Raw genomic sequence first — 14,553 nt, 5'->3', positions numbered from 1 at the left:
ACGTCCTCCCCCTCCACGTCCTCCCCCTCCACGTCCTCCCCCTCCACGTCCTCCCCCTCCACGTCCTCCCCCTCCACGTCCTCCCCCTCCACGTCCTCCCCCTCCACGTCCTCCCCCTCCACGTCCTCCCCCTCAAAAGATGCTCACAAACTCAAGCTAGCATGCTGGAACATCAGAACCATGCTAGACAAGGCTGACAGCCACCGACCTGAACGTCGGTCTGCCCTCATTGCACATGAACTCCTCAGACTTGACATCAACATAGCCGCTCTCAGTGAAGTCCACCTTGCAGATGTAGGCAGCCTCCAAGAACGCGGCGCGGGCTACACACTCTACTGGTCTGGCAAGCCTATGGATGAACGACGCCTATCTGGTGTAGGCTTCATGGTGAAGAACTCCATTGCCTCCAAACTCGAAAACCTCCCAACAGGCCATTCGGACCAGATCATGTCCATGCGACTCCCCCTTCAAAACAAGCGTCGCATCACCCTCATCAGTGTCTATGCTCCAACCCTCCAGGCGGAACCAGCAGAAAAGGACAAGTTCTACACTGACCTGCGCACACTCATTCAACGCACCCCTACAGCCGACAAGGTTGTCATCCTTGGAGACTTCAACGCTCGCGTCGGCAAAGACTCAGAAACCTGGCCAGGAATCCTGGGCAAGCATGGGCGCCTCCTGTTGGAGCTCTGCGCAGAACAGTGGCTTGTCATTACAAACACACTTTTTCAACAGAGGAACAGCCTGAAGACTACCTGGATGCATCCCCGATCCAAACACTGGCACCTCCTGGACTACGTCCTGGTGCGAGAAAGAGACAAAGGTTATGTGCTCCACACCAGGGTCATGCCCAGCGCGGAATGCCACACTGACCATCGGCTGGTTCGCTGCAAGCTCAACCTTCACTTCAAGCCAAAGCCCAGGAACAGTAAAGCCCTCAGAAAGAGGTTCAATGTTGGAAACCTGCAGTCAGACGAAGTGAGAGGAAACTTCCAGGCAAACCTCAAAGCAAAGTTCGAGGATGCAATCCGCCTCATGGACCCGTCCCCTGAAACCCTCTGGGATCAGCTGAAGACCACCATACTGCAATCCACTGAAGAGGTACTGGGCTTCTCCTCCAGGAAAAACAAGGACTGGTTCGACGAAAACAGCCAGGAAATCCAGGAGCTGCTGGCAAAGAAGCGAGCTGCCCACCAAGCTCACCTTACAAAGCCATCCTGGCCAGAGAAGAAACAAGCCTTCCGTCGTGCATGCAGCCATCTTCAGCGCAAACTCCGGGAGATCAAAATGAGTGGTAGACTAGCCTCACCAAGCGAACCCAGCTCAGCGCGGACATTGGCGACTTCAGGGGTTTTTACGAGGCTCTAAAGGCTGTGTACGGCCCCTCACTCCAAGTCCAAAGCCCGCTGTGCAGCTCAGACGGCAAAGTCCTCCTCAGCGACAAGATCTCCATCCTCAACCGATGGTCAGAACACTTCCAATCTCTTTTCAGTGCCAACCGCTCAGTCCAAGATTCCGCCCTGCTCCAGCTCCCTCAACAGCCCCTAAAGGTAGAGCTGGATGAGGTCCTCACCCGGGAAGAGACATATAAGGCAATTGAACAACTGAAAAGTGGCAAAGCAGCAGGTATGGATGGAATCCACCCCAGAGGTCTGGAAGGCTGGCGGCAAAACTCTACATGTCAAACTGCATGAGTTTTTCAAGCTTTGTTGGGACCAAGGAAAACTGACTCAGGACCTTCGTGATGCCATCATCATCACCCTGTACAAAAACAAAGGCGAGAAATCAGACTGCTCAAACTACAGGGGAATCACGCTGCTCTCCATTGCAGGCAAAATCTTCGCTAGGATTCTCCTAAATAGAATAATACCTAGTGTCGCCGAGAATGTTCTCCCAGAATCACAGTGCGGCTTTCGCGCAAACAGAGGAACTACTGACATGGTCTTTGCCCTCAGACAGCTCCAAGAAAAGTGCAGAGAACAAAACAAAGGACTCTACATCACCTTTGTTGACCTCACCAAAGCCTTCGACACCGTGAGCAGGAAAGGGCTTTGGCAAATACTAGAGCGCATCGGATGCCCCTCAAAGTTCCTCAACATGGTTATCCAACTGCACGAAAACCAACAAGTTCGAGTCAGATACAGCAATGAGCTCTCTGAACCCTTCTCCATTAACATGAAGCAAGGCTGCGTTCTCGCACCAACCCTCTTTTCAATCTTCTTCAGCATGATGCTGAACCAAACCATGAAAGGCCTCAACAATGAAGACGCTGTTTACATCCGGTACCGCACGGATGGCAGTCTCTTCAATCTGAGCCGCCAGCAAGCTCACACCAAGACACAAGAGCAACTTGTCCGTGAACTACTCTTTGCAGACGATGCCGCTTTAGCTGCCCATTCAGAGCCAGCTCTTCAGCGCTTGACGTCCTGTTTTGCGGAAACTGCCAAAATGTTTGGCCTGGAAGTCAGCCTGAAGAAAACTGAGGTCCTCTATCAGCCAGCTCCCCACCATGACTACCAGCCCCCCCACATCTCCATCGGGCACACAAAACTCAAAACGGTCAACCAGTTTACCTATCTCAGCTGCACCATTTCATCAGATGCAAGGATCGACAACGAGATAGACAACAGACTCGCCAAGGCAAATAGCGCCTTTGGAAGACTACACAAAAGAGTCTGGAAAAACAACCAACTGAAAAACCTCACAAAGATAAGCGTATACAGAGCCGTTGTCATACCCACACTCCTGTTCGGCTCCGAATCATGGGTCCTCTACCAGCATCACCGGCTCCTAGAATGCTTCCACCAGCGTTGTCTCCGCTCCATCCTCAACATTCATTGGAGCAACTTCATCCCTAACATCGAAGTACTCGAGATGGCAGAGGCCGACAGCATTGAATCCATGCTGCTGAAGATCCAACTGCGCTGGGTAGGTCACGTCTCCAGAATGGAGGACCATCGCCTTCCCAAGATCGTGTTATATGGCAAGCTCTCCACTGGCCACCGTGACAGAGGTGCACCAAAGAAGAGGTACAAGGACTGCCTAAAGAAATCTCATGGTGCCTGCCACATTGACCATCGCCAGTGGGCTGATATCGCCTCAAATCGTGCATCTTGGAGCCTCACAGTTTGGCGGGCAGCAACCTCCTTTGAAGAAGACTGCAGAGCCCACCTCACTGACAAAAGACAAAGGAGGAAAAACCCAACACCCAACCCCAACCAACCAATTTTCCCTTGCAATCGCTGCAACCGTGCCTGCCTGTCCTGCATCGTACTTGTCAGCCACAAACACAGCTGACGTGGACATTACCCCTCCATAAATCTTCGTCCGCAAAGCCAAGCCAAAGAAGAAAGTACAATGTTTGACCTGCTGAGTTTTTCCAGCAATGTGTTTTTTACATTTATAAAGTTCTTCAGTCAGTTTTGGAAATGGAATGAGCTACATCCGAAGTGATGAATGCAGGGCTTGATCTTGAGTTTTCTTGGTAAGCGGTCATTGGTGGATACAGGTGGGAGGGTTGAGGAGGCAGAAGCTGAGAAGTGAGTGGGCAGAGGGAAGCCAGTTCCCTGCTGGAGGGATGGGGGTTGGGAGCTGGAGGGATGAGAGAAAAAGATGGGGAAGAGGATTAATAGAAGCTGGAGGTCAATACTGTCTGGTTGGAGAGTGGAGATGGGATTATATGGTGGTGGTCCTCCAATTGGCTGGTGGACTCAACTTGGGAGTTCATGGGGAGGGTGGTGAATTTGAGGAGGGAGGTAACTACTGGGAGGTCCTTGCTGCTGGGTGGAACATGTACATGGAACCTGCTTGTTACACTGATCCTTCTGGTTTACCTCATGACGTCACGTAGGGCTCATCACGTGACGACGTTGACCCTTTTATTTTCCCTACCGAACCTGTGCGTCATTACGTTTAATCAAACTTGCCGACAACTCCGGGGTGGGGAAGAGCCGGTGGATGACGTCAGCAAAGGGGAGAACTCTGTGATTGGATGGTGAGAAATGGGGGGCGGGTGGTTCCGACCTGATGGAGTGATGACGTGGTTGGAACGGCGTCCTCCAGAGTCGGCGGCGGTGTCAGGTAAGGGTCGTTTGGTTGCTCGGACCTTCCCACAGGGTCACCCGTATCCTGAGATCAGGGGGATTCGCCCGCGGCCCTCCCCGGAGCCCCATCTCCTCACCACACAAGTGCTCCGGTCGCGCTACGCTGGCGTTAGCCAGGCCGGTCCCCCAAGAGTTGTCTGTGGCCGTGGGTTCCCGCTTATATCCCCCCACCACCCCGCCTTTTATACCCCCCACCCTCCCGCCTTTTATACCCCCCACCATCCCGGCCCCGCCTTTTATAATACCCCCTCCCGACCCCGCCTTTTATAATACCCCCCTCCCGGCCCCACCTTTTATACTCCCCCTCCCGGCCCCGCCTTTTATACTCCCCCTCCCGGCCCCGCCTTTTATACTCCCCCTCCCGGCCCCGCCTTTTATACTCCCCCTCCCGGCCCCACCTTTTATACTCCCCCTCCCGGCCCCGCCTTTTATACTCCCCCTCCCGGCCCCGCCTTTTATACTCCCCCTCCCGGCCCCGCCTTTTATACTCCCCCTCCCGGCCCCACCTTTTATACTCCACATCCCGGCCCCGCCTTTTATACTCCCCCTCCCGGCCCCGCCTTTTATACTCCCCCTCCCGGCCCCGCCTTTTATACTCCCCCTCCCGGCCCCGCCTTTTATACTCCCCCTCCCGGCCCCGCCTTTTATACTCCCCCTCCCGGCCCCACCTTTTATACTCCCCCTCCCGACCCCGCCTTTTATAATACCCCCCCACCCTCCTGACTCCACCTTTTATAATACCCCCTCCCGGCCCCGCCTTTTATAATACCCCCCTCCCGGCCCCGCCTTTTATACTCCCCTCCCGGCCTCGCCTTTTATACTTCCCCCTCCCGGCCTCGCCTTTTATACTTCCCCCTCCCGGCCTCGCCTTTTATACTTCCCCCTCCCGGCCTCGCCTTTTATACTTCCCCCTCCCGGCCTCGCCTTTTATACTTCCCCCTCCCGGCCTCGCCTTTTATACTTCCCCCTCCCGGCCTCGCCTTTTATACTTCCCCCTCCCGGCCTCGCCTTTTATACTCCCCCTCCCGGCCCTGCCTTTTATACTTCCCCCTCCCGTCCCCGCCTTTTATGCTCCCCCTCCTAGCCCCGCCTTTTATACTCCCCCTTCTGACCCCGCCTTTTATAATATCCCTCCCGGACCCGCCTTTTATAATGCCCCACCCTCCCGACCCCACCTTTTATAATGCCCCCCCACCCATCCCCGCCTTTTATAATACCACCCCCTCCCGGCCCTGCCATTTATACTCCCCCTCCCGGCCCCGCCTTTTATACCCCCCCCCCCCCTCCTGACCCCGTCTTTTATACTCACTCCCTGGCCCCACCGTTTATATCCCCCACCCGGCCCCGCCGTTGATACCACCCTGCCCCTCTGCTTCCACCTGCCCTGCCCTTTACAGCTAAACACAATGCACATTTCCAAAGTTAAATCTACAGGTGGTCGTCTCCCATTAATTTAGGAGAATAAGTGGGGTCTCATTAAAACGTTCTTTTATTTCTATTGATTTAGTAGATTATTACGTTTAATATTGTCTACATATTAGTTACATAACATATAATGCAATACAGAATATGAACTATAAGTGATTTGGACATTATGCATAATGTCCAAATTATACATAATGCTCAAATAAAATGGAAATTCCTTTATGAAAACTACCCCACCTGGTCTTATATTATGACATTTTCATTATCTAATTGGACTACTACTTATAAAGGAAAATAGAAAAAGAAGGAACCCCCCCCATTCTAATCATCCCCCTCCCACTAAACATGGTTATCAGTGAATAATATGTAAAGAATCGAGTCTCGGCTCCTGGTCATCAGACAGGGCACCTCTCCTATGTATTCAAATTGTGACAATAGTCCATGAATGGGTCCCATATCTTGTCAAATTCAATTTTGATCTCCTTAATATTATATTTAATTTTCTCCAAGTTCAAGCAAAATGTAATATCCTGTGCCCATTGCATACGAGTTCTTGGTAAGTTAACATTTGAATGGTGAAAGCCATGGACACAGTAGATGCAGAAAGGTTGTTTCCCATGGTGGGAGAGTTTTTAAGTTAAATTCAGACAGTAACTGGCCCAGGAGCCTGTGATGCCCAATTACACCCAATTAACCTCTCACCACTGGTATGTTTTGAAGGGTGGGAGGAAACAGGAGCACCTACAGTGTTCTGCCCCTACACAGAAAAGTATAAACTCCTTGAAGACTGCGCCGGATTTGAACCTGGGACTCTGGCACTGTAACAGTGTTGTGCTAACTATGCCACCCTCGTACAAGGGGGCACAACTTCAGGATTGAAATTGACTGATTAAAATAGAGATGCATGGGAATTTTTTTCAGCCAATGGCGGTTATGAAGGCAAGGTCATTGGGTATATTTAAAGCAGAGATTGACAGGTTCTTGATTAGACAGGGCATCAAAGATGGAGAAAATGCCAGGCAGTAGGGCTGTGGAAAAATCGATCAGTTCATGATTAAATGGAAGGGCAGTCTCGATGAGCTGTTAGCTTACTTCTGCTCTTCTGGTCTGGTGCTTCAGTTCTGCAAGAAAACCTGTGTGAACAATGTGGTCCACATAGCCACCTACATGTGGGGTTTACTTTAGACACAGGATGGGTGGGAATTAAATTTTACATTGGCAGATGTGCTTGTCAAGTGGTTCTGGTCCAGGCATATTGTAAGAAAACATGGGTCTGAATGTGTGTTTATCATCCCTTAACATAACTGTGTGCTCTTTTGTGGAACTCTTGCACATGACAGTGGTATGACATCAAAAAGCAAGAAGCGTGTTCTTCTGCCAACTCGACCCGAGCCTCCAACTATTGAACAGATTCTGGAAGATGTCAGAAATGCCAGACTGTCTGATCCAGTATTCACCTCATTCAATGAGGGCAATGAAGGTGTGTTGATTTTTCTAACAAGTTATTCATACTTTCCACTCTATAATTGAATTCACAATGTTATACACAATTAGATAATTTCAATATTTGGATCTTTCTACTAGTGAACCATTTAAATAACATTGTTCTATAGGTAAAATTTCACAAGCCTTTACTACTACTGTTGCGGTCGGAAAAAACATTTTAGGAAGGTTTCCTGAACTTTTAATCATTTCTGGTTAATCGTGGAGCTGACGTTGGGTGGAATGCTGTGGCATCTAATCCTCTCCAGCAGCTTCAACACAAAATCTGGACTGACACTTCAATGTTGTATGAAAGAAATGCTGTTCTTTCAGAAATATTAAACTAAGCCCTGCCTCCGCTCAGGCAATATTTCAAAGAAGAGTTGGGAGTAGCTCCTTAATGCCCTGGCCAACATTAATGACTAATTTTACTAAAACAAAATATTTGAATGAACCTTGTTTGTGAAACCTTGCTGTGCAAAGTTGAACTTATAGCAGTGATGCTTAGTATTCTAAGGGGCTTCATACAGGTGACACCCAAATTCAACTTAAAGTGGATAATGTAAAATGTTATCTCAGATGACAACAAGATTCAAATCAACTGGAGAATTTTACTAAGTAACGATAGATAGAATTTAACAAGTGCTGCATGGAGATCTCTTATGTGAGTGATGCTGTCAGAGTGGTCTAGAATAACCATCTGCATGTTGGACCCACAATTGGGAAGGGTGGGAATAAAATGTGCATTGACAGGAGTTGTATTTTGGTAGATTAAATCAGGCCACAATGTACACAGGAAATTATAGGGTTCTGGGCAGTGTTGTAGTGTGCAAAAACCCTGGGGTACTGATGCACAGTTCCTTGAAAGTAGTAATACTGGTAGACAAGGTGATAAAGAAGGTGTTTGGCACATTTGCCTTCACTGTGCACATCATATTGCAGACATTGGTGAGACCACACGAGCATTGCGTGCTCTTTGGTAGGCCAGCTTTACAAAGGTTGTCATTAAGCTGTAAAGGGTGCAGAGGATGTTACTGAGACTGGAGGGCTTAAGTTGTAAGGAAAGGCTGGATAGGTTTGGGCCTTTCAGTAGAGTGTAGGAGGCTTGTAGGAGACCTTGAGGTGAACGTAAAGAAGGTGAATGGTCAGTCTTTTTACCATTTTAGAGGAGTATAAAAATAGAGGATGTGTTTAAGGTGAGAGAGGAAAGATTTGAAATTGACCTGAGGGGCAGCTTTTTCAGGTAGTTGGTATGTGGAATGAGCTGCCAGAGGAAGTTGTAGAGGTGGGAACAATTAAGACATTTAGAAAGGTATATTGATATCAAAGATTGAAAGGGTATGGATAAAATTCAGGCTAGCTCAGGTGGATGATTTGATCAGCATGGATAATTTGGGCTGAAGGGCCTGTTTCTATGATATATGACTCGAGTGTCCTGAGATGTTTAATGGAAATTTGTTCTCTAATGTACACTTGTGACCATTTGATGTCTTAACAAGACTATAAACGTTTAGGAATGCACAGTGTGCTTAAATCAGAATTGGTACTGAGTTTCAACTTCACTTTTCCTTATTACCATATGTTAAAGACCTTTTAGGAAATTGCTTAACTAATGCATTTTCTATGCTCTTCATCTGCATACTTGAAACTAACTTTGATGGATACAAGTTGACTAAACTCCTACCAAACATGCAACCATTTCCTCTCATTTTCTTGTGCAACATGAAGGGTTATGACATTTAAACTATTCCTGCAAGTGTTCACAGGCCACTTGCACTTTACATAAAGTTGAACTCATCCAACAGAATAAATTTGCATTATTCCAATGCCTGCCTTGTTCTCTGAAGTAAGAACCAGAATTATTTTCTCATTAAATATACAAATTAACCTGCAGGTTTCCTATTGGCCCTGACATTGAGTAATATCTTCCTTTCAAAAAAGATTGGTTTGTCTGGGAAATTCTGCTTTGGTTACTTCAGCTTCTTTAGTTTCACCATGTATGATATATGTTCACAATCCACTCCAGAGACCTGAACCTCGAAATCTGGACCAGCATTCCAGTGTTACATTGTTGAAGGTGCAGGTTCTCGGAAGATACCTTAAACTAAGAAAAGATCAGGTGGAAGTGTTTGAAGAAGGCGAAGGGATTACCTTGACCCATGGTGTCTCGGCCAATAGTTCTTCCTCAGTCAGCAACACTAGATCTAAGTGAAGGCTTTTTGTGCAGAAGATTAATGAGTATGTTAATATTTAATCAGCAAACATCCAATCTTAAACGAGAATGAAGGTATTGTAGATTATTGTTGTTCAAACATTTCTGAGGGCAGTTACAATTTAAATAATGACGTTCCCTTATTTATTAACAATAGTGACTTTACAAAGATGTTTATTGGTGGCATATCACTTTTAGGAAGCACCTGAAAATCTTTTCAGAAACGTGTTTTTACTCACCCTGATATAGTGAGATTATCCTGTGAAGTTGTAACTTGTGATTATAGCCTTGTCCAATCATTCTGAAATCCTTGAAGCTGAGGTTTTATGAAATAAAACATGTAACATCAGATCCGTATTTCAGCCATGGGATTGGATCCCCTTTTTAAAAAATAATTCCTTTGTATTCCCCACAGAGTTTGTGAGCTCAGTGCGAATAGAAGCGCCAGATGTGGAGTCTCAGTACCAGCAAAGCAGAGAGTATGTTGAGCTAAACAGACATTTACAAAAAGAGCTTGGTGAGTTGGCATCACGGTGTGAGCAGCTGAAGAAGGCAGGGGAACAGCTTGACCTGAGTATTTCTGAAATTAAAGTCAAGAATTTTCAAAACTAAAATATAAGGACTAGTTGTTAAAATTGTGATACCCTAGAAGATGGAACTTGATAAAGCAGCAGCTTCGAATGGACATCTTTCAAAGTTTGAATATGACTTCTCCCTCTGGTTTTGTGAAATGGATGAGGAAGTAGCTCTGAATATTTCTGATATACTGCACGAACATGGCTATAAGGGATTTGTAGAGCACCAGGACCAAGTGGTTGGAAAACCAGTGATAACAGAAATTACCAATGTTATCCAGCAAAGTAAAGTCACCATCGTCGTCTTGTCCCAGAGCTCCCTAAACAGCAATTGGTGTCAGAGAGTCTCTGAGTGGAATTTGCAACAATACATTGAGAAGGGAAGCAAGGTTCTCCCTGTCTATGTTGATTTAGAGACTACACAAATTCCACCAACATTAAGATTCATTAATGGGCTAAGTTACAACTCTAGATTCTTCAGTAAAAGATTGTTGGATAGCCTAAAACCAAAAAAGAAATCATTCTATAAAACTGCTTTGCACAAATAAAAGATTATATGGAATGAGACAAGTATCACTGGAGTATGTCATAATTTGCATTCAGGATTAATAAATGGCACTGTTTAAAATTTGTGTTTTACTAACTTGGAAAATTGCAGTATTAAGATGTACCAGTAATTCTTCTTCTTTGGCTTGGCTTCGCGGACGAAGATTTATGGAGGGGGTAAAAGTCCACGTCAGCTGCAGGCTCGTTTGTGGCTGACAAGTCCGATGCGGGACAGGCAGACACGGTTGCAGCGGCTGCAGGGGAAAATTGGTGGGTTGGGGTTGGGTGTTGGGTTTTTCCTCCTTTGCCTTTACCAGAGATGGAACCACATTGGCATTATAGTTGCATGTTTTACTTCAAATTTAGCAACATTGACCTTTCTCATGATCTCATCACCTGGAGTGTAACCTGAACTTTGTAGTATAGGATCATAGGCCTGTAATGTTTTATTACACAAGGTGCAAGACTGCTTCTCATTTCCCTACTATTGTATTCCCTGTACACCAATCACCATGCGGACAAACACCACTCCAACTCCATCTATAAATTTGCAGATGACACCACTCTGGCAATGATGAGTCAAAGTATAGAAAGGAGATAGACTGGTGCCTTAGTGCTGGGGCACAACCTCTCCCTCGATGTTAGCAAGACCAAACCGTTGGTTAGCTCGCTCCCTGATCACATCAACAATGCTGAGGTGGAGATAATAGATGCCCTTTTTCTAAGACATCTCTAGTGGCCTGTCCCCAAAAACTTGGCCAAGAAGCCTGAGGAAACTTGGCATGTCTTAACTTATACACGTACATTATTGAAGGTGTCCTGTCAGAGTACATTGCTGTGTGACATTGCTCCACCCAGGACTGCAAGAAATTTCACAAGATTGTGACTGGCTCAGTCCAGTGCAGAAACCTCACTCCACTCCATCTACACTTCCCTCTACTTTAGAAAGGCAGCTAACATATTAAAAAGTGGATCACACCCCAACTGCACACACTTCCCTCCTACCGGGGAAAAGATTCACAAATGTGTTACCACCCATCACCAAAATCGAGGACAATTTCTTTCCTGCCGTTATCAGACTTCTAATTAATCCTTGTTGTACTACATTGTGTAAAACACAGAAATGCTGAAGAATTCAGCAGGTCCTTCAACATCCATAGGAGGTAAGGATATAAACAACGTTTCAGCCTCAGGCCTGAAACATTGTGTATAGATCTTTATCTCCTACGGATGCTTAAAGACCTGCTGAATTCCAACAGCAGTTTTGTTTTTATGACATTCGTAGCATCTGGAGACTTTCATGTTTCACTTCATAATAAATTGCTCTGTATCAACTTAATGTCTCTCTGTAACTGCTTCTGTGCTGAGTCTGACTTGCAATTATAGGATATCTAGCTAGACTGAAGGGTAAAAAATAATTTTATCAGTGCACCATGCTACATGTGGCAATAAACTGAAACTTGTAATTTCATGTGCTGCCTGCCCTATCTCGGTATTCAAAGAGATGGTTGAATAATAATTTGTGATAAAGTTAAATATAATTGATATTGTTATTTCTTCAACAAAAAAAGACCCCTAAACCAAAAGATCCTGGGATAAACAAAAAGGTTCCTTCTGAAGAAACTACCATAAGGTGTAACCAAAGCTTTAGATAAATTTTATTGGGGAGCAGGAAAAGCTCAAAAGTCTAGAGCAAAGCTAGAACACGAGTTCAGAGGGTCATCCGTGGTTGTAACAGGAATGGAAGAGCACTCATTATAGCAGCAGAGCATTCGGGGAATAATATTTTAATGATTTTGGAAATGGGAGGTGTCATGTGCACAGATCATTTGAGGGATTTAGTGACATTTTCAATCTGCAAGGTCACATGTGTACATGGAAACTTGTACGGGTTGAGATAGAAGCCAGCAGGGTGGGGGAAGCCTAGTGCATTAAAATTTTTAAGCCTTGAAGTTGCAAAAATATTAGGTTTTAACAGCTGATAGATAAGGTGGAAACAAAGATGAGTGATTCTGCACATACAGAATTAAATAGACCAGTGGTCCTCAACCTTTTTTCCCCACTCTCATACCACCTTAAATAATCCCTTACTAACTACAAAGCACCTATGGCATCCCAGAGAGGATGTAGAACAAACCCTGCTTCATCAAATGGGCAAGGAGACTAAGGGAATGGATCATGCAGCTAATGTGATGGCTTTGGTTCACCCAACGTTTGACTAAAGGAAATACACCAGTCAGATTTGTGGTATGTTGGAACAGCGAAGGGATCAAGGTGGATAACAGAGGCAGAGGTGGGTCTCCACAAACATGGAAGTTGAAGCAATGTTGTCGATGGACAAAATGAAAATTAAAAAGGGAATTCTGAAGGGATCTGCAGTTGTCAGCAGGGACATGATGCATCAAATGGCACGTTTTGGCACGATATAATTATGTTACTGTACTTTCAGTGGTTTTGCTACATTGTGTTCAACTTGGTCAAGCCACAGAACAAGATGCAAACTTTCAAATCACAACATGCATACAATTTTAGTAAATATTTTACCTTATTATGATGCATTTAGTTTGTTTACAATGGGTTTATAGAAGACTTTTGGAAGCCTGATCCTGCAAATTCTGCCATGCCGCTCTCAGGTACAGTATTTAAATCCCTTCATCCAAAAGCCAATGCAGATCGCCCATGGCAAAAGCCATTGACTTCTCTAAAGTCTTCAGGAAAGATTCAGGTGAGCAACCTCTTGTTGGAGCACTTTTTAAAAAAAACTGTCGATAAGTTTCTTCAATCCTTCCAGGCTGCATTCAGCTAAATGTTTGTCATAGTTCACTTGTTGGTAACAACTATCCTTTGCAAATCAATCCCTCACCAATGAGTGTTTAAGTCACACCATGACATTTTAAATAAATTTGGACAGGTATACATTCCAATGTAGACATGGATGGAAGGATATGAAATGGGTGCAGGTCAGTGGGACGAGGCAGAAGAATATTTTGGCACGGAGTAAAAAGGCCAAAGGGCCTGTTTTTGGTGTTGTAATGTTCAATGCCCAAGGGCTTGCATGAGCCCACAGATGAGAAGTTCAGGTGATAGTTACCATTCCTATTGTAGGGTGAATTTGACAACATAAGATTCAATTCTCAGGAATAGAACAATTGGATAATGTGGAAACCCTATACATTTTAGAATTAGTTCATTGAAATGTTACCTCCTAATACTGCAGGTACTTTTTTTTAGTTCTCAGTTATAATGTAAATTCCAATATGTGCTAAAATGACTTAGTATAAATGCCAAACTGTATTAATTACAAATATTTTTTATGCTGATGAAGCTGCAGAAAATATTGAACGTTAAGGTCTTGGGTTTAAATTATAATCAATGCTGTATTAATTAATTTCAGCTGTGGTAGGGAGTTGGATGGGACAATTGGGTCTTGATAGGCCTTTTTGGTTAAAGTGGAGGATTCCTAGTGGCAAGTGCTCATCATGGCTTCAAAGTTCAGATTTATTGTCAGAATACATACATGGCATCACATACAGCCCTGAGATTTTTTTTTTCCCTGTGGTCAAGGCAGAATCACCACTTGTTGGTCGTGCAAAAAACTACTCAAGAAGGTATGTATACATGTAAACAAACTGACTGCTATACACAGAGGAAAAAAAATCAATAAAGTGCACAAGTGAGAGTCCTTAAATGAGTCCATGATTGAGTTTGTTGTTAAGGAATCGGATGGTGGAGGAGGAGCTGCTGTTCCTGAACCTGGCGGTGTGAGTCTCGTGGGGAACCGATACCTCTTTCCTGGTAGCAGCAGCAAGAACAGAGCATGTACTGGATGATGTGGATCCTTGATTACCGCTACTCTCTAAGGGCAGAGTTCCCTGTAGATATTCTCTATGGTGGGGAGGGTTTTACCTGTGATGATCTGGCCTGTGTCCACTATCTTTTGCAGGCTTTACGCTCAGAGATATTGGTGTCCTTGTATCACTGAGCTTTTGAGAGAGAGTATCAACTTCTAATTATATTTTATTAGTGAAGTAGCCTTTCTGACCCACCACTTGCATGAAGTATATAAAATTAAGTGTACCCTGCAGAATGGTAGCCTAACATTGATCATTTGCCTCCTATGGGTGCTGCAAGACTGGCTGAGTTCCTCCAGCATTTCTGTGTTTTGACTGGTCATTTTAAAAGTAATTTAGTTAAGAATTAACATTTTTTT

At 45.2% G+C, this 14,553-nt stretch overlaps 1 protein-coding gene across 3 annotated transcripts in view; it reads left to right on the top strand.

Moving 5' to 3' along the window:
- Nucleotides 1-3,911: 3,911 nt before the first annotated feature.
- The window catches only part of c3h19orf25 (chromosome 3 C19orf25 homolog), a 31,078-nt gene continuing 20,436 nt past the window's right edge, over nucleotides 3,912-14,553 (top strand). The window contains exons 1-3 of one of the 3 annotated variants that reach the window (XM_069928106.1): nucleotides 3,970-4,080; nucleotides 6,869-7,008; nucleotides 9,638-11,682. In XM_069928106.1, coding sequence (XP_069784207.1) covers nucleotides 6,873-7,008; nucleotides 9,638-9,834 — 333 coding nt within the window. In that variant the 5' untranslated portion in view covers nucleotides 3,970-4,080; nucleotides 6,869-6,872 and the 3' untranslated portion in view covers nucleotides 9,835-11,682. Of the gene's footprint in view, nucleotides 4,081-6,868; nucleotides 7,009-9,637; nucleotides 11,683-12,925; nucleotides 13,069-14,553 lie in introns of those variants that run through there. The other 2 variants (XM_069928105.1, XM_069928107.1) reach the window with 2 other exon arrangements.

The sequence above is a fragment of the Narcine bancroftii genome, chromosome 3, assembly GCF_036971445.1.
Source record: "Narcine bancroftii isolate sNarBan1 chromosome 3, sNarBan1.hap1, whole genome shotgun sequence".
Taxonomy (NCBI): Eukaryota; Metazoa; Chordata; class Chondrichthyes; order Torpediniformes; family Narcinidae; genus Narcine; species Narcine bancroftii.
Note: the sequence above shows the minus strand (reverse complement) of the source record. Positions and strands in the feature narration are given on the sequence as shown.